The sequence below is a fragment of the Limulus polyphemus genome, unplaced genomic scaffold (genome assembly GCF_000517525.1).
Source record: "Limulus polyphemus unplaced genomic scaffold, Limulus_polyphemus-2.1.2 Scaffold356, whole genome shotgun sequence".
Taxonomy (NCBI): Eukaryota; Metazoa; Arthropoda; class Merostomata; order Xiphosura; family Limulidae; genus Limulus; species Limulus polyphemus.
The window spans coordinates 574,673-598,020 of record NW_013665966.1 but is presented as its reverse complement, the minus strand read 5'-3'; the positions used below and the strand labels follow the sequence as shown (position 1 = coordinate 598,020).

Genomic DNA, 23,348 nt, shown 5'->3' with positions numbered 1-23,348 from the left:
AACTTCAAACCTGTATAAAATTAAATATTTTATATTTCTATTAATACTTTGAAATAAATTGGACAACTAATAGATATTATCAGACAACTGTTATTAGTGAACAGAAACACTAACTTAGACGACGTTCTAAACTAGGTTATGAATACATCGTGCATGAAAATATCAATTCTGGGTGTTGAAGCACAAAAGTTAAAATTCCCACCGAGTGCGACTAAGAAATGCCTTTTCTTCCCTTAACGAGTAGTTTGATATTATACTTTGTCAATGCTCCCAGTTACTATTTTTATATCTGTTTAAACGTTATAAGCCTGAAAAGTCACCTTCATACATATATATTTTTCTGACGTATTCGAGATATTCTCCTTAACTGCGCTCATCACTTGGATGTTTTTGTTACTCTTGATAACCGCATACATTGACCTCTCACATACAACAGCATAACTTACGTTATCTTTCACGACCACCCGTAACACATAAAATTAAACACGCCTTAAAGCAGTTTTAAAACACATATTTTCTTCAAGTACACCAAACTGTAAACAAATTACATTTGTTTGTTGAAAAATGTACACTATTAATCAATGTGATCTTTCTGGATGAGATGAGTTTCTGAAAGTTTAATTATGTAAAAGGAATAACCATAAATTTAATTCTAAGTTGTAAGTAAACTGTGGCAGATCTCTATATTTCCTCGTCACACACGCGAAAAACACATAATATCAGTCTTAACGAGAAGTAGTTTACAAAATCGTGTAGTTGGACTAGGTGCACCACGGAAGCCAGTATTTTTGTATCACGAACTTCTCGTGTAGTGACTTGCCCTTGTATAATTTATCTGTTTGCAGCGTTTTAAGAGTCTAAATCGTGAGTAAATGCATTTGTTTTATGGTATTCATGAAGATACAATAAATGTTTTACAATGACCTGTGAAGAAAGAGGATTGGCTGGTTCAATGGGAAGATTTTTTAGCTGGTGAAAGAAAATAGGCTTAAACGTTTATTGTATAGTCGAAATAAAGATTCATAGAGCGTGTCATCGTCCAAGAGTGAAACACGAGGATCTCGCGTGTTTCCAGAGTCTATTGTTGTTTATTTAAAACAAGCCAAGGATTATGAAAGCTGTGCTCCTTTGCAGCAGGAGTTCAAAAGAGTCCTTGTTGCATAGAAACTTATGTAATAAGGATTAAGTGCTAAAACCTCCGAACTAGTGAAGTATAAAAATACCCATGGAAGAGTACAGTGAAAATGCTCAATCTGTAGCAATACCTAAATCAATTTAGATCAAGATATAATCACATTGTTGTGTTTATATGAAATTTTATACACGAAAGAAATCAAATCATTGCGTCAGAGTCAATCGTTGCACTTGGTGTGAAATCGTGAAAGATCTTTGTTGTTTTTTTATAAGTTTGTTCCCCGTCCTACCAAACATGCTCACCCTTTCAGCCGTGGGGGCATTATGTGACGAACAATCCCTCTATTCGTTGGTAAAAGAGTAGCCTAAGAGTTGGCGGTGGACGGTGATACTTAGCTGCCTACCCTCTAGTCTTACACTGTTAAATTAGGGACGGCTAGTGTAGATAGCCCTCGTGTAGCTTTGCGCGAAATTCAAACAAACAAAACAGCACAGACTTATTTTACAGATTCTGGTTTTAAGCACGTGGTAATCTTTCTGATTCAATGATTCACATTGGTATAGCGTGAAGGATTTTTGGCAGGAAAGATTACCTAATCTTTCCCCTCCTCCCTCTATTTATTACAGGTCGAGAGTGATTTCATGGCTAGCGTGTCGAACTGTGAATCCGAGAATCCATGATTTGTGTCCCGTCGCTGCAAAAACAAAACAAAAACAGATAAACAAAAATAAAGTCGAGCTCCGCGCTTTGGGACTGTGAGTGCATTATAAGAGTAACGGTCAGATTCCACTATTCGATCAGATAAGAGTACATACCCTAAGAGCTAATGGTGGGTGCTGTTGATCTAGCTGTATTCTTTCTAGTCTTATCATTTCAAAATTAGGAACGGCTATGTGCAGGTTTACGTGAATATCCAGAACAAAACAGCCCTCTATTTCAAGCTTTTAAATAATATTTTGTAATTCAAACCTTTGTCTTCCCTACTATTGCACTTGACGTAATGTCTGCTGTAATTTTCTTTATTGTTTGTTTGTTTGGAATTAAGCACAAAGCTACACAATGGGCTATCTGTGCTCTGCCCCCCACGGGTATCGAAATACGGTTTCTAGCGTTGTAAGTCCGCAGACATACCACAGTGCCACTGGGGGGCTATTTTTTTTTCTTTATAACTAAGCTTCACTAATGATAAATTAGTGAAAGATGCAGATGTATACTTACATGATATAACCCAATTCCAAACTGAAGCTTATGAAGTGTGGATCTTCCGTACACAAAATCGTAAAATATTTATTAGTATTTTGCTTCTCTTAAACTCCCATAAAATTATTTCTCATGACTTAAAAGACATTTCTAAGAATAAGAACCTTCGAATTCGAAACCACTCTTCATTGGGAGACTTACAAAATGAAAATTACCCAAGGTGGTAGAAACTGGCAAGAGAAACAAAATAGGCTTTCGCTTTGATGCCCTATAGTACAATATATAGTACTCAGAACCTCAAACGGGTAAAAAGCTTGTTGAAGAATGTGGCGCATATGTTGCTGTTTCTACATGATGATTTCCGTTTTGGTAAAGAAATACAAACGCACTATATTTAAATTTTGACGAGAAAACTAATGAAGTTATTAACTTAGTACTCCATTCAAACAGATTTTGAAATAACTAACTTTTTACAAACTCCAGGTAAAAAAACAACAACAAACGTATGCTTGCACAAAAATATGTAGTTCATAACATATCGCTAGAGGACCAAGATTTGTTTATTACTAAATACAATGGGCTATCTGTGGTGTGTGCTCACCGCAACATATACGGACAGCATAAAAATGTGATAGCTAATTATATAGATTCGGCAGGAAATTTTATGCAGACTTAAACTGTTATCTCTGATTTCGACTGAGTTGTAAAGAATGAAAAAGACTGGACATAGTGTATAACAATATGAAACAATATGTATACTAAAAATAAATATGAAGCCCAATCTTTCATTCTATTCACCACCTGTAACCAGGTTATACAAGTTTCCGGGCATTCCACACCTCATAAGTAACTCTGGACAAAGGCAAATCGAAAAACAAGACTATGCTTCTAACAGTGGTGGACTGTATGAGATGTATCATAGTTTTAGTTGTCTTTTGCTCATCAGAGCGAATCTATTTTTATACAAAATTTGAAAAATATGTAGCATTGATGCAAGTAACTTATTATTCTGAATTATTCAACAGACAAGCTGCTTAGCATAGTGAAAATGAATATATAAAGCCCAATCTATCATTTGATTCACCACTAGTCACTAGTTTCAGGAAATTTCACCCTTCATCTTAAACAGCTCATCTACTAAATAATTCAGAATAGTAAATTAGTAGCACCAATGCTATATAGTCTTCAAATCCTACATTATAAGTTCACAATTAAAGACAACGAATGTGACGAAGGACAACACTTTTACTAGATGTTTTAGGGCTCTCAGTGGGGAAGTAAATCCCTTTAAGTCCCTGAGAAGGACTGTTACAGACTGAGAAAATATAACATTATATACACAATACAATAATACTATTATTTTCCAGGATGTGTACTATACCCACTTCACTATAATTTCCATCTAGAAGTAAGGGAAGTTGTATCAAGGTATCACATAATCAACCAGTTTCAAATAACACTGTATATTCTATCTAATTGTATGTTTTACTTTACAGAAATCTTTCTCACGAGAAAGCACTCATGACGCCATAGACGAATGACCCAGAACAATGGATAAGTAGGGGTGAAAAGAACTTAGCCACTTCTTTAACCAATCTCCATGTTAAAACTATGTACATGTATACATACGAAAACTTTGAATGAAAACTATGTTAAAGAAGGAAGTAGAAAACAGATAGTATGCTGTTGCATAGTAAAATAGATTGATGACAATAAGTGATAGATGACAACTTGAATGGAAAGATTTATGCACACATGTTAGCCCGCAGGAAAATAGGTAAAAGTAGGGTTTTTTCTGATGGAAAAAGAGGCATAATAATGGATACCCGAGGTAAGAAAATTGTTAATAAAAACAACTTCATTAACTGACTGAAGGGTCATCTGGTAGATAACTGACAGAAAAGACGAATAGAGAGCCTTCTAAAGCGTATCAGATGTCAGACAGTGTCTCAGTTTATTTCTCCAACAGTAGTAAAGATTCAACTATCATGAGGCAGCCAATAAATAATTAGCAAACTGGTCATCTCAGATGCAAACAGAAAAACTCTGCTACAGTGGTGTTTAAATCTCGAACTGTAGATAATGGATCACTGGATACGAGTGATGTGGTCTGGTGTATTACTTTTCATGTCTTCTGTATTAACTATATGGTGGAATAAAAATATAGAAAAACTACAAGACACTTGACGTTGAGTATATTATTCCAACAGTGTAAGCTGCTTTAAGTAATATTGTGAATGTTTTCCTATAAGTGGTTTGGTTGGGTCCTTTGATCCTTTTAAAAGTGGCCCAGCATGGCCAAGTGGTTATGGTCGTTGACTCGCAATCTGAAGGTCGCAGGTTCGAATCCCCATCCCACCAAACATGCTTGCCCTTTCAGCCGTGGGGGCATTATAATGTGATGATCAATCCCACTATTTGTGATGACAAGGTGCCTTCCCTCTAATCTTTCATTGCTAAATTAGGAACGGCTAGTGCAGATAGCCCTAGTAGAACTTTGCGAGAAATTCAAAACACACAAATACATGTTTTAAAAGCGCGAATAATATCCACGAGGTACCTGAATGTTGTTCCAGATACCAACATGGTATCTAATTCGTATACTTACTATAATAAACATTACGAAAGTTGATCATTTATATAAATTTTAAAGATCCCAATAGACTGGCACCTGGTACAGATACAGACTGGCACAGATACATATATAATATGGTAAGCATTTGGGAAGCTATACTAATTCTTGTTACATGTATCCAATTTATCAAGTCAGTGACAATGCAACAGGCATTTGAATTTGTTGAACAAATTTTATACAATTTACTTGATTAGAGGATTTTTGAAGATTAACTAAGCATGCAATAACTTGGAATATTTTGCTAAAAAATGGCCAATATTGATAAGGAAGATGGTCCAGAATTGAGAAAGTTTACACACATTGGATAGCTCTCTCCAAAATGGCGATAATAGTCTCAACCTGGGTCCTGGTAAACTGACCATTGTTTAACAATGATTTAGAGACACGAGTGGAGGATGAGATCTTGTATGAGAAAGCCTTTACCTACAATCACAAGGTCTCCAGGCTTCATATGTTTCAGAACCCCACTATGGCGGACAATCTCTTTGCCACTTGTTAAGCCTAGATACATGTCATGGTATATGTGACAACACCGTTTGGTACTACTCCAACCAGAGCCTTTAGTGTACTACGCTGTTTGTGATGTGAAAACGTAACACGTTGCTCTTCCATGTTGGATATTATGTCACACTGGATCTCTGTGCAGTCCAAGATAACCCTTGAAGTACTAAATGTGGAAAAGCAGCTCGAAAAATAGCATCTGTTCTTGTCAACTGATGGTATGGGGCATCCTTGTATCATACTGATATATAGCCACTCATGCAAGACGTGCACCCATGTGAGGATGATGTTACTTATAGTGGTGGTAAAGGTCGAGAACTTAATCGACAAATCAACGTGGCTGAAATTGCATCGCAATTTCATCAGAGTAATGAATAATTGGTCCTCATCGAAAATACAATCGACCATAATAATAACACAGGCCAGCGATGGATTTAGTGTCTTGAAATTTTTACATGTTCTACAGTAATTCCTGTAAGCTGAATCCGAAAATGATATCAATTTGTTTCCATCACGTACAGATTTTTCACAAAACGTCATAACGCAATACATAAAAGAAAGACCACATGTAGTTTTGAGACTAACAGACGTAGATTTCACACACAAATAAATCAGGATGAATGAGGATGCATATTAGTTTGACATCGATGTCCTTCCCTTTTCTTCAGTTTGTTTGTATTTTTGTTAACAAACATAATAATAAATAATGTTCACTGTAGTAAACGAAATAATTATTTGATCTAAGTAAAATATTTTTTTTCCTTCCTGATTTGTTAAAAATCCTTACGTGATAGAGAAAAATTAATATATTTTTTCGAAATCTGCCTAGCTGAATTATGGAAAATCCGTTATTGAAACCAAAACAACTTTTATGAAGTTTAAATTTACAGGCTTTTGTAATTGAAATTCAAGCGACGGCATAAACTTAACAAGTTATCAAAGTCCTTTGCAGTGGGTAAACCTGTATCATGGTTTACAAGTGAATCGTCTTTTTTTATTGAAATTATATAAAGAGTGGCTCCTCATATACGTAAGCTCCCTCTCCTGTTCCAGTATTTTCCCTTTAAGTTCTCTGATTTCGTGATCCAAAACAGTACTGTTGATTTTGATAATGAAATCGGAAATTCATATGTCTATTTCACGAAGAGATTTGGCGCTGGTTTCTTGAGCACTAACATGTGGAATCTGTGAGAATGTCCTTCTGAAATAAAAAATAGATGAATATATTAAAAGATAAGAGTAGTAAATAAAAATTCTCGTATCTGCTTACATTTCACAAAAAGTTATATAAGTTCAAAAATAATGTACCTCTTCCATAATACTTCGAATTCTGGGAATTGGTCAAAAGATTTGTTTATGTTCCATTCGAAGATGGTTGGACCATTTTCTTTTAAATGTTCTCTGAAGTGACAGCTGCACAGTCGTTGGCTGTTCTATCGGCCCTTCTGCAATTGCATTATTATTACACATTTGAAGAATGATAGATATATGTTTATGTCCATTTCCTTAATCAGAAGTATCGGATCATCAAAATATGTAAGCTATGAACAGGTCAGAAGCGAGTAGGCAGGTACGTTCTACGAGTATTGTGAAATAGACAGTGCCTGGCTTTAAAAAAAAAAACACATTTATTCTGTGTAATTTACCTGCATAATTCTTCTAATCTCTTCTTTGATGGTCCTATGGGAAATCTAAAAAAATGACAACTCTTTCTTTCACTTTGATGGTTGCATTTCGCAGCAACACATTGCACCACGTCTTCATTCCTGCCCAAAACAATAACGATTTCAACCACTTTTTTTTTTTAGAACCAGCGCGCGTCATGTAAACGTTATGTCATCACTTTTTAACTCTGTTATATCGAATTGTAAAATTTGACGAAATTAAAAAAGAAAGAAAAAGTAAGCAAAAGGGACAGAGGACAAGGAAGAGAATGGATGAAATAAAATAAACTCGAGTACTGGAAAATAACATTTATAATTAATTACGGAACAGCGTAAGTATATGATATAGTGTTAAGCATGAAACAAATACAGTAAAAAACTGTAACACAATATAATACACAAAAGCAATGTTACATAAATTCTACGAGATTGAACAATTGAAAGTGTGTGTGTGTGTTAATATCATTCTCCAGGGTTTTCGTGATTGTACGATCACAGAACAATAGGCGCGGAATTTGCCTTTGCATAAACAGTATCATTTTCGTATTCTGTGATCTGTTTGCTTCCAGTTTACTTGAAATCAGTCTCTAATTTACGAAGCATTGCAATGGGTTAGACTTAGTACGGGTGGTAAAAGTGGAATAAAAATAGGATGTGTTATTAACACTTCTCATTGTTGCATCCCTTCAAGGATTATTTTTATTATTATTCATGTGTTCCTTAAAGTTAATGTTATTCACTTTCATCCGTCAGTAACCATAAGATAGTGTACATTTCTGGGTTAAAATAATAATATATGTCCATGAACATTATACCTTATTGCTTCAACAGTTTCCACATAAATACAGCATATTTAAACCACCATTATATGGAAGCATAATTTTATGCCTGTTCTACTTAATATCAACCATTGTTTAACCAATTAACCTTTTATTACTTTTAGTCTTAGAAACATCTATAGGTTAACAATGTTTACTATCAATTATCTGATACTGATAGGCCGGTGAAGAGAAATCATATACACGAACATCGGAGAAATGTCTGAAATTATTCTGGGTCTGGTAAGGTCAGGAAACGACACCCCTGCAAAATTATTGCTCTCTGAGAGACACCTTGTGTAAGAATGGAGTTACAACTACACTTTTGTTGAAAGTTGACCTGTCCTGGTTTTAATAACACACCAATGATAAAGTATTGACAAGCGTTGTGCATCGTAGTAGGTTGTACGGATTCTACAATTAACACAGGAATATACCGGTGGAACTACGTTAATTATTTACTTAGTCTTATGTAAAAAATAAAATGTAGACTATTAACCGGTTCTGAATAATGGAACAAATAGTGAATGTTATCCCACAGCAACTAATATATGACTGTAAATTAATGATACAGAAAGTCGTGTGTTCTATCACAGTAAACCCTGTGGTGTGTAATATCATAATGAAGTGAAAATTGCTTGTTTAAAAAAAAAAAATGTTTAAGTAGTTTTTGGTGCTTTTACTAGGAAGTTTTACTGAAACAAAATAAACCAATCTAATTAATATTTACATATAACTGTATTGGTTATTTAACGCCATATTAACTAAGGGGCTCCATAATTAAAATATTATCGTTGTAAATCATGTAGTAATTTTACTTCTACACAGTTACTACTTGATGACTGATTACAACTTACTGAAATCTTTTACAAAAAGTACGAAAGAAAGTTTGCTCTATACAAGTGTATATTTACACGTATATTTTACGTTATTGTACTAATTGTACGATTTAATAATCAGATATTTTACCAGCTGAGTGGGGTACCTAATGATACAAGTCTCTCTCTTTACTTGTTTGAAGACTGGTTGATGAAACGCTAATCTTAAGTTGTACGCAAACAGGTCTGAATTAGGTGTTGGCAATTTGTTAAAAAACACTGTTTCACAAATTTACTTGCTCTAAGTAATAAATATTTAACTTGATGAAGTTTTATGACGTAATCTTGACCGAATCAATGGACTGATTACAATGTGTTATAATTTCCAGTCTTCAGTCATCTGTAAAACCTACGCTATGGATACAACAATATAGAATAGAGGGAGCGAGGGTGGGGGTTTACCTCTCTCTCTCTCTCCGGATCGGGATTTAGGGCTTTTACGACCTGGGAGGGCCAGGTTCTAGTAGACCTATTCCTCACTACTGCACTGTTATTATTTTGCTATTTTCTTGGGTTTGGGTTGGCTGGTTTGATTTGTTAAATTCTATTACCACTTTTCTTTTCAGGGTCATGTCCGTTTTATGTTTTCAAGTTGTTTATGTGTGTAGCCTTATGTTTGCTTGGTATTTGAGTTCTGTGATGTTTGTGGTAGTGAGAGTAATTGTGCTATCTGTGGTAATATTGGTAGTAGTGTTCCAGCGATATTTCCATGATTAGTGTGATGCAATCCTCTTGGTTTTGGGGGTTAGTATATTTTTCCAGAAATTTGTAAAATATGTTTGTGACTGCCACTGTAATTTTGTTTGTTAATTCCTCTGATTCAGCATTTATGGGTTTAGTGTTTTTCTTTTGTTTTGTGGTCTCTTCAGTTTGGGTGTGAGTATTTACTGCCTGTGCAAATGTTTGTGCGGTAGATTGTTTGTTTGTGTTAGTATTCTGTTGAGGTTGTGGTGTTGCTAGCAATGGTGTTTTTCTTTGTGTACTGTTTGCTCCATGATTTTGTGCTTATGTTGTTTTGAATATTAATTATTCGTGCTTTGATATTTTTGTATTTTAGGCATCCTTTGTAGTTTGCCGTGTGTTGCTGTTGGCAGTTACAGCAGTATGGCTGTGGGTTATTTCGTGGACATTCATTGTTTCTGTGATCTCCCCCACACCCTACGCAGCGTGGGAGAGCTTTACATGCGGCTGCCACATGTCCATAGCGTTGGCAGTTATAACACTGGGTTACTACTACCGCTGGTATTTTAGTGGGTTCTACTGTGTATCTTCGATACCAGAAAATAATACCATTAGATATTACACTCTGTATATCTTGTGTTTCTTGTATGTGATTAGGTTTGTGAGTTTTTGTGTTTTGTTAGAGAAAATACGTTCAACTTTCGTGACTAGTATATTTTTGTGTGTGAGTTCTGTTTCTATGTCTTGGTTTGTAATGCTGGTGTGTATATCTTTTATGACAAATGAGTTGGGGTGAGGTTTGTTTCCTGGTATGTGTATTGAGATGTTTCCGGGGGTTTACCGGTTCTTTTATTTGTTTGTTTGAATTTCGCGCAAAGCTACACGAGGGCTATCTGTGACAGCCGTCCCTAATTTAGCAGTGTAAGACTAGAGGGAAGGCAGCTAGTCATCACTACCCACCGTTAACTCTTTCAGCAACGAATAGTGGGATTGACCGTAACATTATAACGCCCCCACGGCTGAAAGGGCGAGCATGTTTGGTGGGACGAGGATTCGAACCCGCGACCCGCAGATTGCGAGTCGAGCGCCGTAACAACCTGGCCATGCCGGGCCAGGTTCTTTTCTCTTGACAAAAAACAACATCAACTTATCTAATAAAGCTAACGTTCGTATGTTTCGTACACGTGTACCTTTTTGCTTAACTTATATAGATCGGACGCTTTTGAATGACAACTGCGAACAGCTGACATCATAATGCGGCTGAGAAACGTAAGAAGGTAACAAAAAATAACCACAAATACAATTAGCAAAATTTTAGTTACAATCTCAATGAAACACTATAAAAAATTCTGTGTGATATTTCAACGAGTCAGTTACTGGTAGTTAGTTGTTTTTACTACTTTGGGATCGAAATGAAATAAAAGATAATCTTGGTAACTGGAAATTTGAAGCTAATGACACTAGACACTACAAAAAAAAGAGGAAGGTTTTATGTCATGAAATACGTAATAATTTGCTTGTTATGAATATTTGTGCAAAGCTACAATGGTTATCTGTGCGTAGCCGCCCCTAACTTTAAGCCAATAGATCAGAGGAAAGGCGGATGGTCAACAACACCCACCTTCAGCTCTTGTGGAACTCTTGTTTGGACAAATAGTGGGATTTGACCTTCAATCTTATATCGCACCTATTGTCCTGAAGTGCGAAGCGAATTTTTGCGGCAACTGGAGGCAAATCTCGAACCTTTGGATGCAGGGTATGGGCATGCTAACCACTAGGTTCTACCTAACATGTATTAAAAGTTGGTTGGTTGTAATTAAGCCCAAAACTACACAATGGGCTATCTGTGTTCTGCTCACCACGGGTATGGAACCCCGGTTTCTAGCGTTGTAAGTCCAGAGACATATTAAAAGAAACTTGTAAACAACATACTGTTTCAGATTTAATTTTTACAGAACAATTCAAAGATACCATGATAATAGAAAGCACATGTATCCGATTTACGTACTACATACTTTTGGTATCCGATTCACGTACTACATACTTTTGTATACAAGAACGACAAGACAAATATGAACACATTTGCAAACCTAATTAAACACATGAACAATATGCGTAAATGTTATATAAATATGATAGTTTGTAGACGTGGAATAGAGAATTATGATTACCCACCAATTCATTTGATTGTTATCACTCAGTATTTTTGTTGGAGTAAAAGTTATTAAAAACATTTGCTAATTGACTATTGAATATAAAAAAAGGTACTTCCATTACTTTTCAGTGAGAAATTATAAGAACTGAGACGACTTATTAACTTATCTATAAAAAAATTATTAGATACTTCACGCTTTTACAACATAAGAATTTAGATTAAATAATAAAACCATAAGTAACGAGTGATAATAAGTTAGTATTAGTACTGTTCTACGCCAGATGGGGTTTTTATTTTTTTAGTGTACCCATTAAGATGATAAAGGAATAATGATATTACTTACACATATATAATAATTATGGCATCAATCAAAGAAAATTTGTTTTATATAAATGTAAAAAAATCTGAAAGTAATTCCCGTTTGAAGTAACAAAACGCTTGTTGTATTGTTTGGCTTTTTTTATCTAATCAAGACTTGTTACATTTTGGTGAAATTTAGTTGAATGGACAGCAACTGCTTGTTATAGAAACACAAGTATAAAGGACGAAGTTTCGAAAGTCTTCCGTCTTTGGTCCTCAGGTCAGCATCTGTATGGTGTTGTCGGTACTTGGAGTATTCTGTTGGAGTGTGGAGGGCGTGTTATGATTGGTTGGTTTATCCCAGTTTCTGCCTAAACAACTTATCAAATAATTTTCAGATTTTGAAAATACATGTGTATTAGAAACAATACAGAAAACGTTTTAATTTAAATGTATAGCTTACTATTGAAAAATATTTTATTAGTTTCACAGAACTATTTAGTTTTACTACAAAAATTGGGTACAAAAGCAATACTATAATTTTAGAAATACACAACCTAAACATCAAAAAGCATTATAAAAATTTGAATATTATATAAAAAAAGTGACTTGGTAAAACAAAGGGTCAAGAAAAACTAGTATTACTTATATTAAGGAAGCAAATTTACAACATTTTTCTAGAAACAAAACAATCGATAATAAATATTTTCAGTTAATATCAAACAATGTTAAAAATAATTCAAAAAGAAAATTTATAAAAACGTTTACAAAACATCTTGTTTTCTTCAAAAAAATCAAGAATAGGCTAGCTTCATAATTTTTTGATAAATATGACACCAAAAATTTTAGGTAAATATAAATACTTGTTTTTCATTGTAGCTTTCCCAATGAATGCCATTTATGTATTTTTAAAGTTTAAATTGTTCTTTTAAGAATTTATATACATATACTTCTTGGAAAGATGAAAAACTAAAACATGTTTGTAATCAGCAGCTTAATGTTCCAAGCATGGTTTGTTTTGTATCTTTTTTAATAACGTCTTATTCCATGTGACACATTCATATTCTGTTGATATTTATTCATCTTTTCATTAATTCATGTATATCCCGAAAAGCAGACTGCTATATTTTATGTAATCGAGGAATTTTACAAAGTATCCAATAAGATTTTATGTAAGAGCAGTTCACATATTTTACAAACCTTTCGTTACACTTCAATATTGTATATTAATTCCTCTGCTATACTGCAACATAATCTCTCTTACGCATTAATCTATTTTTACAACTCAAACACAAGTAATATTTCTAATTACTTGAGATTACAAGAGACTTCTTTCAGCATCACTAATCAACTTTAAACACCCCCATTATCATTTGTTATACGTATATACACACACATGCCAAATTAAATTATATATTTAAAAAAAAATTAATTCTATTGCTAAATATAAAGCCAAGTATTCAAATAAACTGATAGTACTGTACAATAAAATTAAGTTATTTATAGCTTTTTTAATACTTTTCAATAGAATCTGAGTATTTTTGTAAAGTCATTTAGTTAAGGTACCCATTATAAGAATTTTTTTAAGATTTCTGCAGCTAATCCAATACTACCAGCTTTTTTCAGTTTTCATCTACTGATTATATAACTGATCTTCATAAAACTGTTAGCATCTTTCACCGGAACATGTCTCTGTTAAATGTATTTACTTCCAGCCCTTTGATTATGTCTTGCAAAGTTTATGATACTGACAATGTAACTGTTCAAATGACAACACATCTTTACCACATGTTCTACTATTAGTCATGCATTGACACAACTATACCAAACTTTTTATTAAAAGCTATTGTAAAAGCTTTTATTTGTCACATAACAATGTATTTTTATCTTTATATCATCACACACACACACACACACACCTTAACCAAACTCCTTGGTCATGAAAGAACACTTCCATATCAAATTTACTATTATTGAGAATGTAACAACTTCATTAAATTATCTAGAACAAGTCAAACAATGGATTTTTAGCAAAATCTCTTGCTACAGGCCAAATAATAACAAATTTTATACTATTTTGTCACATAACTACACAAAACATTAAATTGCAACAAACCTTTCAGTTACTACAGAACACAGTATCAAACTTTTACAAAGCCCTCTGCTACTGCCAGGTTCCACAGAAAGTTTTCTAGAGAAGCAGCAAGTTTGTGTTCCTTTAGACTTTCTAAGGTCACCACCGGATGACCATCTTCCTCTTCTGAAGATAATGACTTGAGATTGTTTAGGAGTTCCATTGTCTTGGAAGAAATTTCCTGCTCAAAATACAAAGCATCACTATAACTGAAATTTAAACAATAAAAAAGGGGGCAAGAAAAGAATAAATTATTTGTATGAATTGATAAAGAAAGCTGGTGAAATTCTTCAAAAAAAGATTTAAAACCTTATATGTTGTTTCTGTATAGTTTGAAGATTGCAACTTTAATTATTTTCAGGTACCTTTAATCTTTGGTCTAATTTAACGTGCTTCTTAACAAGTTAGTATAACTTATATATATCACTGCACTAGAAAGTTTACAGTAAAACAAATGTTTAAGTAAAACAAACTGACAACAGTCTTTATAATCCTACACGTAGTCACGTAACTGAGCATCACTAGTAAGATTTGTTAAAAAATTCTAAAACAATTAATTTTTTTAGTTTATAATCGATTAACATAATGATTTTGAAAGATTACATATGAACACACTGCTATCAGTTTTCTTACAGGATGATGGCTTATACTGCTTATGAATACCATTTTTACTCATTTTAAATGAAACATGACCTAAGCATGTACTTTTCATATCAGTTAAGATTTACATGAAAGTACATAATCCTTAATCCTTTTAACCTTATGCGCAGGGTCAAAGTGTGTGGTGTGTATGCTATGACCTTAATACAAAGTGTAGTACAACATAGTATTAAGTATTTGATGTTAGAGTTATCAACTATTCCTGTTACCCTACACTGCTGATTTAGTGACAATTCATGGTAGAGGAAAGTTTTTACCAGATACAACATATAGAGATGCTGAAAAAATCTGTAGATATGGATTTAAGAGGTTCTATAGGTTATGCAAATTATATGATGGATTGAAGTATTTTTACTTGTTAGAGTTATCAACTATTCCTGTTACCCTATACTGCTGATTTAGTGACAATTCATGGTAGAGGAAAGTTTTTACCAGATACAACATATAGAGATGCTGAAAAAATCTGTAGATATGGATTTAAGAGGTTCTATAGGTTATGCAAATTATATGATGGATTGAAGTATTTTTATTTTTCATATGAAAATCACCTTGCACTTCAACTTGTCAAACTGATGTAAGCAATTCAGACATATCTTGAGAACAAATACATTTGTAACACACCTGATTTTGTGTACAACACATTTATACATTTGACTAAAAACCTACCACATTTCAAGTAGATACATGAAGTATGTTTGAAATTATAGTTAACATTCTTTCTCCAGTAAGGGGTTGGTCCAATGCACAATCAGTTAACACAGGTTGGCAGTCAGTTTAAAGAATGAAGTTTAATCATTTCAGCCAAATAAAAACTAATGAGTTTTAAGTATTTGTTAATCTACAATTTTTAAACTGTATTGAACTTTGTATCATATTTGAAAATTATAAAATTGTTATACTTGTGAAACATGTCTATCAAACCCATTTGTCAGGTTTTGAGTAAAAATAATAGAAAAAAACAAAACAAAAACAAACAAACAAAAAAGAAGTAACATTACCCCTACTCAACTGAAAGTGTCAATGCAAACTATAAAATTTAATGTAACTCTAATTTTAAAAACAATTATTCCCCTCCTTATATGAAACAAACAACAAAAAATGAATTTATAGTGATATATTTTTTTTTATCAAATTATTAACTATAGTACATATTCTTTTAAAACTGATAATTATGAAGAATGATGAGAATTTCAAGATTACCAAAAGAAAACTGTAAAATTTGACTGAATACTTACTCGAATAATGTCTTGGTTTGAAAGTTCTGTATTTTCTGCTTGTCTTACCATAAACATAGCAATATCTTTATGAGTTTTGCTCATTCCAAAAGCCTCTGAAAGATGAGATATAATTAAAATTTAAACTCATAATTACACAAAGCTCATATAAAAAATACAAAATTCAGAGTTAAGCAATCAATACAGTACATTATTGCTTTTTTTACTGTATCTCACAGAGTACTTCTTTCAAAAAATTGTGGTCCTATGACTATATTGATTGTTTGGAGTGCTTCTAATTGTGGTATTTTGTACTTATGATGTTCTTCTTCCAGTTAATAGTTCTTCTAAGGATGACACCTTGTGTATTTGGAGCAATTATACATTTTAAACTGTCCTTTAAAATGATTTTTTTTAGTGACTAGAGATTTTCCATTTTTATTTTTAATGGATGTTTCATTCATATCAAGAAATTACCCAAAAACACCTATGTAAGAAAATGGGAACAAAAGTTTGCTTGAATTTGGAAAAAAACTATCATTCAAAATATATTAAAATATCAACATTCAAATATCTATTGTTGAATAAATATCAGTCATTATGAAAACAAAGTTCAAAGTGTAGTATTTAATGTCTCTTTCAATATTTGGTAAAATATAAGTTTAATTCTGGTAACATCCTAAATATAAACAACATTCTGATAAAATTCACACTCAAAGAATAATAATTAAAATAACATAGTAAAGAGGTCTATAACTGTTTGTGTCATACGATCCTCATAAAAACAACAAAATAAATAAAACTGAATTTTGTACCTTTTGCATGTGAAGCAACTGTGATTTCAGTAGCAGCAAGATTGACAAAAACATCATACAAATCTGTACGTGTTTCCACACTAGCATCTGTGAACCCTGCAGCGTAAGTCTTTAGACTGATTAGTTCAGCACATTCACTCTCACTCAGTTCCATGTAGGGATAGAGAATGTTCCAGTTTTGCCTATGCCACACTAAAGCTGGTAAGGCTCTGCAGTTGTCGAGGAAATCAAACAATGATACTTAGCAGTTTAAACAGATTGCCAAGAAGAAGAAAAAAGAATGGTAACTCTTGCACCTCGATTTACAAGAAAATAATCTTTGTTGTAAAATAATTGATTATGTTTAGAAAATTCAAACAGAAGTTGTATCTCTTAGTGAAACCCTCTTACACGAAAGTTACTAAATTTTCTCATAAATAATTTCTGTGCACTTAGTTAACAAATTCTATGTAATTGTTTTGAATAATAACATATTCAAAACATTATAGAAAGGACTTACTAAGAGTACATACATCAATATAGTAAAATTAGGTATTATTTTCAAACATATGAAACATTGTTAATAATGTGAGATGAAGTAGTACGCATAAATCTTGAAGATATAAGTCATTCTCAAAAATATTCACACTGTCACCTTTTACAATGTTTAGGCTAATTATGTGATATATGTACAATAAATGTTTTAAAATTATACAGTACATGAAAACAATTATCTTTTAAGTATTATGAAATACAGTGTATTTCCAACACACATATATAACTGTATATAAAACAAGGCTGTAAAAATATTGACAGGAACACTTGAGGTGAGTACAAATAATAACACGGTCAATAGTATGAGGCCATAGTGTATAAAAATAAATTATTATATTAAATATAAATAGAGCATTAAATGTACACAATGAAGAAAATAAATCAGATGAAGTAGAAGATTATGCTAAAAATTTTAAAAGCCAATATTTACCTCATAAAAGAAAGTAATGCATCTAGCTCATGATGATAGACAATGATACGTTTCTTCAGTATTAATGCTGTATAAATTAAGATGCTCTCCAAACCAAAGGTATTGATGACATCTGAACAGTTTAAAAGAAATCAGAAAATGATGTATGTTTTTTATAATCCAATTTTCTTCATTGAAAGCTCAGTCAAAGATTAAACCAAGTTTGTGCAAGCTGAAGCATTAGTAAACAACTAGAAAATATACATTGTACTATTTATAGGTTAGGTCATACAACTTATAATATTATCATCAGAACTGTCCACAGAATTTACTCTGTTTTCAATAAAATATTTTTGATAAAATACAAACATTTTATGTATGATTTAATTTTCCTTAGAACAATCAAGACATTTCTGAAAATAGATATAAAAATGATTACAGGCCATTAAATACTTAATATATTTTATTTGTTGGTTGACAAACAAGTTTACCTGCACAAAGGGGAATACCTGGTAGAGCAAGAACTTAAAAAATATCAAATTAAGCTTCTCAAAAGTAAGCAAGGTTCTTAAAATTTTACTTATGAAATGGAATAGTCATAAGGAAAAATGATAAATTAAGTTCAAATTAAGCTTCTCTGGGGGTTATATATTCCTACATTGAAATACCTGGTAAGGAAAAAATTAAACTGGAGTCTCTTAAAGCGAGTATTGGGAGAATACTTTCCTATGAGGGAATACATAATAGGGAATGAAATAAACAAGTTTAAATTAAAACCTAATTCAACAAATCTTTGGAACCACTGATAATGGAAAGATAACCTAAATTTTATTATACTCTAGAGTACTGTAATAATCACTAACTATAAAAACTAATGTTCAATATGGCTTTTTCTAACATTTTGGCTAACTTAGTAGTGCAATGATTAAATATCAAACAGATGAATTTCATAAATATTCCAATTTGAACTCTATATAATTTGTCCCTGAGAGAATTATTTTCTTCATCAATTCACTCTTTTTTTTTTACTAGAAAAAAGTTGTTATGCTTTGGGCATATATAGCTTAAGATATAACTGTGTGTTCTAAATGCACATCAGAAGCCAGTGTTACACTGTGTTAATAATAATAATAATAAAAAAAAATAAAAAAACAAAAAAAAACGAATAATATGGAAAAGGAATCTGACATACTAGTTTGAACACACACAATATTATCAGCCAACCATTGATAAAACATTCACATAAGTGCTTTTAAGAACTTTAAAATTTAAAAAAGAATAACAGTAACAAATAATAAAGAATAGGCAATTAATGAAAGCTTCTTTCAACTTGGCACATTGTAATGAGTGGCTGAGGTGTTCACTAACCATATAGCTACAACACAGTAGATTTGCAATTAAGGATGTTTTTGCCTTTTCTTGTAGAAGTTTATTTTCAGCTGGGTTTTATGTTCGGCAGAATGTTAAACAACAGACTTGCTATTTTTCACTGTTATTTAAGATGCAAAACAATATTAGATATTAGTTTGTTACAGTGATTAAGATAACAAACATTCGCATTATGTTTCTCTGTTACAGAAGAAGTGAAATACAATGTTTCAGTTATACTTTACAGATAACTTACTTCTAATTGGAGATGCTGCAAAAGCAGCTTTCTGATCAAACTCTCTAGATAGAAAAGTTCCATTTTCTTCTGTGGTACATGAACCTCTAATTATGACAGAAAGATACAGGTTAAGAATAGCTGTTGGATCTCCCATCTTGCAATATATTTTACTCAGGATTCTTGATAAATTCACATACTTCTCAGGATTGAACTCAAGTGTTTGGAGGACTAATGCAAACTGTCTCACCTTCAGTTAAAATAAAAATAATCTAATGAAAACTTCAATATTCAGAAATTATAATTTTTATAAAGGATTCTTATCTTCTAATATACTATAATAATTTTAAAATAGAAGGTAAACAACAGCAATTTTAATACAAAAGTTTAAATACATATAAAAAAAAACAGTTTTAAAGGTAATGTTTCAAAAATATTCAAGAGTAATTTAAATTTTCCCTGACAGATGCTTATAACTACAGCTTTTATATTAAAATCATATAGTGTTAAGTTCTATTTTTCAAACATGCTGCTGGTAGTAAAAAGTAGATACCATTTTTTTCATTACAGTACTACTGTAACAAAAACCGAAAAGACTGCTTGATATTATAAAAATTATCTATGTAAACTTACTGTTACCTAAACAATAAAAAGGCAAAAAATGAGTAATATACTAAGTTTAAAGTCCCAAGAAAAGATAGAAGAATATGTATGGATATGAAAATTTGGTGGCTGATGAGCTTTAATTATTTGACAAATATAAATATTTTGGCAACTTGGCAGGGCATTTTGTTAATTTTAGTAAACATTTAAAAAACTACCTAATCAAAGCAACAAAACAGTCATTATTAGAAGGACTATATAAATCTCCAAATGTTATTTCATGCATTGGAAACTGTAACAATGTTTTGTACACTTGCATTTTTGATAACTTTTATACATAAATGAATATGTCTATTTATATTCTATAAATAGGCTGAGAAGAAAACACAATTTCCTGAGCTCTGATAATTTTAAGAGTAATATGTAAAATTCTGGAAATCAGTTTTGTAAATGGCATCACTATACAATATGCAAACTGTACATGTACATTTACTTGAGTATATAAAGGAAAATTCTTGTGTTTTCTTGTCTTCTGAAGAATGTGGAGCATCTTCCAATGAAACATGTACAGATTAAGTTTTTGAATTTTATGTTTCTTTTAACTTTATACAGTAAATTATTGTCCATTTTTATAAATGTTGGAGTCATCAATTGATTGTATTAATAATATGTGATATTTGAAACATTACTAAGTTAGTCAGTTCTTTAATACGTAGATACAAGAAAACACTTTCCAATATATGTATTCTTGGAGAAATATATCACAGATTGTGTCTTGTTTTGATAAGTTAATTATTATATTTTACTCTTGTAGGTTTCCATGCAAAACTGATAATTGATTAAACTAAACAAATAGACAGAAGCATTTAAAGATCATTATGATGTGAATTTACTTAATATTAAATATATGGTTCATTAAAAAAATGCCAATTCAAATACATCCCCTAGACAGAAACTTTTAAAGAAAATTGAACAAAATCACAATATCATACCTTTGGAAGTTTGTCAGCATCGAAAACTTCGGTTGTGTAAATGTAGTACCAAGCTCGATGATGATGACAGTACCGAAAAGTTACTGGGGGGATAGGTCCACCAGATCCTGGTTCACACTCTAAACCACATTTCTGGATCAGTAAATTTCTCTTTTCATAAGCTATGGATGGGTAGGACCATGTCCATAGAATATCATTGTTTGTATCTCTTTCTAAAGGAAAGAAAATTATAGGAATACACTGAAATACCTTTCATTTAAAAAAATGCATCCCCCAAATCAAGATTTAAATAATACATACTAGGACAACAAGTAGACTGAACATTAACTTAGTCGTTTGATATCATATTACTATTGGACTGCCAAAGAATCAAGCATTGTAATTGAACTTCTAATTTATTTATAACAGTTTCAATTGAACTGGCTTCAAATGCCGCATCATATATACAACTTACCAATTAGCCCAACAGCTACCAAATCACTCGATATCTCCATTTTTACGAACAAAATGCAGCGTCCTCTGTAAAGAGGGTGAAAATTGTTTATTTGCGGTAAGAAACAAAATATCTAAAAACAAAACCAAAATGAGTAGACCGAGTCTTTTTTAAGGAAACAAATTATTATTATCATATTATTATTATGAAGTTTAAATTTCACTGAGAAAATACAGGTAAATTAATTAAATGCTAACAGTAATTAAAAAGACAATCACATTCAGTTAAGAATCATATCAGAATTACTTGTCATTTGAAGGTCGCAGTTTTATTGAGGTAAAAGCAGAAACAAACCAATCACGAAAAGTATAATCATTGCACTTACTTACTCTAATTTGTATTTATAGTTAGGGCACTTGACTCGCAACCTGAGGTTCGCGGGTTCGAATCCCCGTCCCACCAAACATGCTCGCCCTTTCAGCCGTGGGGTCGTTATGATGTGACCGTCATTCTCACTATTCGTTGGTAAAAGAGTAACCCAAGAGGTGGCGGTGGATGGTGATGACTAGCTGCCTTCCCTCTAGTATTTCACTGCTAACTTAGGGACAGCTAGCGCAGATAGCCCTCGTGTAGCTTTGCGCGAAATTCAAAACAAACAAACAAAGAGTATTAGGCTGTTGATCTCAAGTTGTTTGAATTATGTTACTATGGTAAAATAAAACTGAAGACATGTTTTTTTTTCTCATAAATGTATATCTTTATGATTTATAAGATACCAGGATCTTTGGAAATTTATGGTGAAAATAATTGATATTGACACTGAAAAGAGGACTATAATAGGAACAACATTTTAAAGCTTTTATATTCAAGTTACAAGTAGCGCTGCTTAAAAATTCACTTGATCAGAAAGGTCGAAATAATTATGTCATAGGCTTTTTGTAAATTAAAAAAATCGACATTTATTTATTGAATAAGACACCAGGCTTTCAATGCCCATTTTGAAGTATCAAAATTAGTGAAAGTAAATTAAATCTAATATCTGTAGATTATACGAGTCACATTAAATATATTTCATTAGTTTCCTTGTAAGGTACTTATAGTTTCATCTGGCCTTTCTATTTGAAGCGATACTAAAACAACTCACAGTTTTCCTAGTGTACATACACATTTCATAGTACCAGATGAAGTTCTCAAAGCTAGAAAATAGTATAAAGCAGAAATATTAAATTCCGATTATGCACTTATAGAAAGTTAACAATGGGAGAAGTCATATAGATGAGACCCGAAGAATGTACTCAGATCCCCATCGGTTCTTCAGTCTGGAAAGATTTTTTACTGGAGATAGTGCAATGGGTGATCGCAAAACTCTATTTTCATTTGCCAGCAAGTGCGAACCAGAGAAGTGGGCAAAAAACACTGCTCTGGTGCTGGCTTTTTCCACGATAGTCCATGGAATAGGTAGGCTCTGGAACGAACAAGAAATATATATATACCATGAGGAAACCTCAAGTGGTCTTGTGCACATTCTTTCCCAGCGAGTCTGCCAAAGAAATTTGCATGCCACTAGCCTTGAGGCAACTCTCACCTAACTTCATGTGATTTTATGAGAATTATTCCACAATATGATGACGCATCATGTGACAAAAGCTCTTCATAAATAGGAAGGCGACACACCTCCATGCACACTATCTCCCCCGATGCATATGCATTTGTGAATATTCATTCTTTGACGAGGCAACTAAGAAAATATGTACTGGAAGTAGGGACTGTGTGAGAAGGTGAGGATCTATCGGAAGTACATTTTCAGGTAAATAAAATGTTAACTTCCGATACAATAACTTACGACTTCACACAGATTAGAAAGAATCACACATTCATATGGCGGTAGGACTGGTGCAAAATTTACCTAGAAGATAATCCTTCAGAAAGCTGCAAAAGGAGGGTACCGTATTATGTTGTTACAGTATGGATACATTTCTACTCC

General features: G+C 32.4%; 1 protein-coding gene across 4 annotated transcripts; it reads right to left on the bottom strand.

Annotated features, from left to right (window-relative positions):
- Nucleotides 1–6,306: 6,306 nt before the first annotated feature.
- LOC106457651 (protein FAM45A-like) lies at nucleotides 6,307–21,437 on the bottom strand. Of its 4 annotated transcripts, none has more exons than XM_022383647.1 (8): nucleotides 21,386–21,437; nucleotides 20,932–21,143; nucleotides 19,358–19,586; nucleotides 17,755–17,866; nucleotides 16,791–16,999; nucleotides 15,997–16,091; nucleotides 14,084–14,282; nucleotides 6,307–6,672 (listed from the first exon to the last, which is right to left on the bottom strand). In XM_022383647.1, the coding sequence occupies exons 1-7, from the start codon at nucleotides 21,423–21,425 to the stop codon at nucleotides 14,109–14,111; spliced, it is 1,071 nt and encodes a 356-aa protein (XP_022239355.1). In that variant the 5' UTR covers nucleotides 21,426–21,437; the 3' UTR covers nucleotides 6,307–6,672; nucleotides 14,084–14,108. The 4 variants fall into 4 exon arrangements, with proteins under 4 accessions (XP_022239355.1, XP_013772539.1, XP_022239353.1 ...); XM_013917085.2 differs by lacking the exon at nucleotides 6,307–6,672 and adding an exon at nucleotides 11,442–12,346; XM_022383645.1 differs by lacking the exon at nucleotides 6,307–6,672 and adding an exon at nucleotides 11,442–12,338.
- Between the last annotated feature and the right edge of the window lie 1,911 nt (nucleotides 21,438–23,348).

Bases quoted from the DNA above. Each gene is read 5' to 3' on its own strand.
- LOC106457651 (XM_022383647.1), bottom strand. From the start codon at position 21,425: ATGGAGATATCGAGTGATTTGGTAGCTGTTGGGCTAATTG. The intron at 19,587-20,931 runs GTATGATATTGT...TTTTAACTGAAG, and splicing joins ATGCTGACAAACTTCCAAAG to GTGAGACAGTTTGCATTAGT. The intron at 17,867-19,357 runs GTAAGTTATCTG...TAAACTGTTCAG, and splicing joins TGCAGCATCTCCAATTAGAA to ATGTCATCAATACCTTTGGT.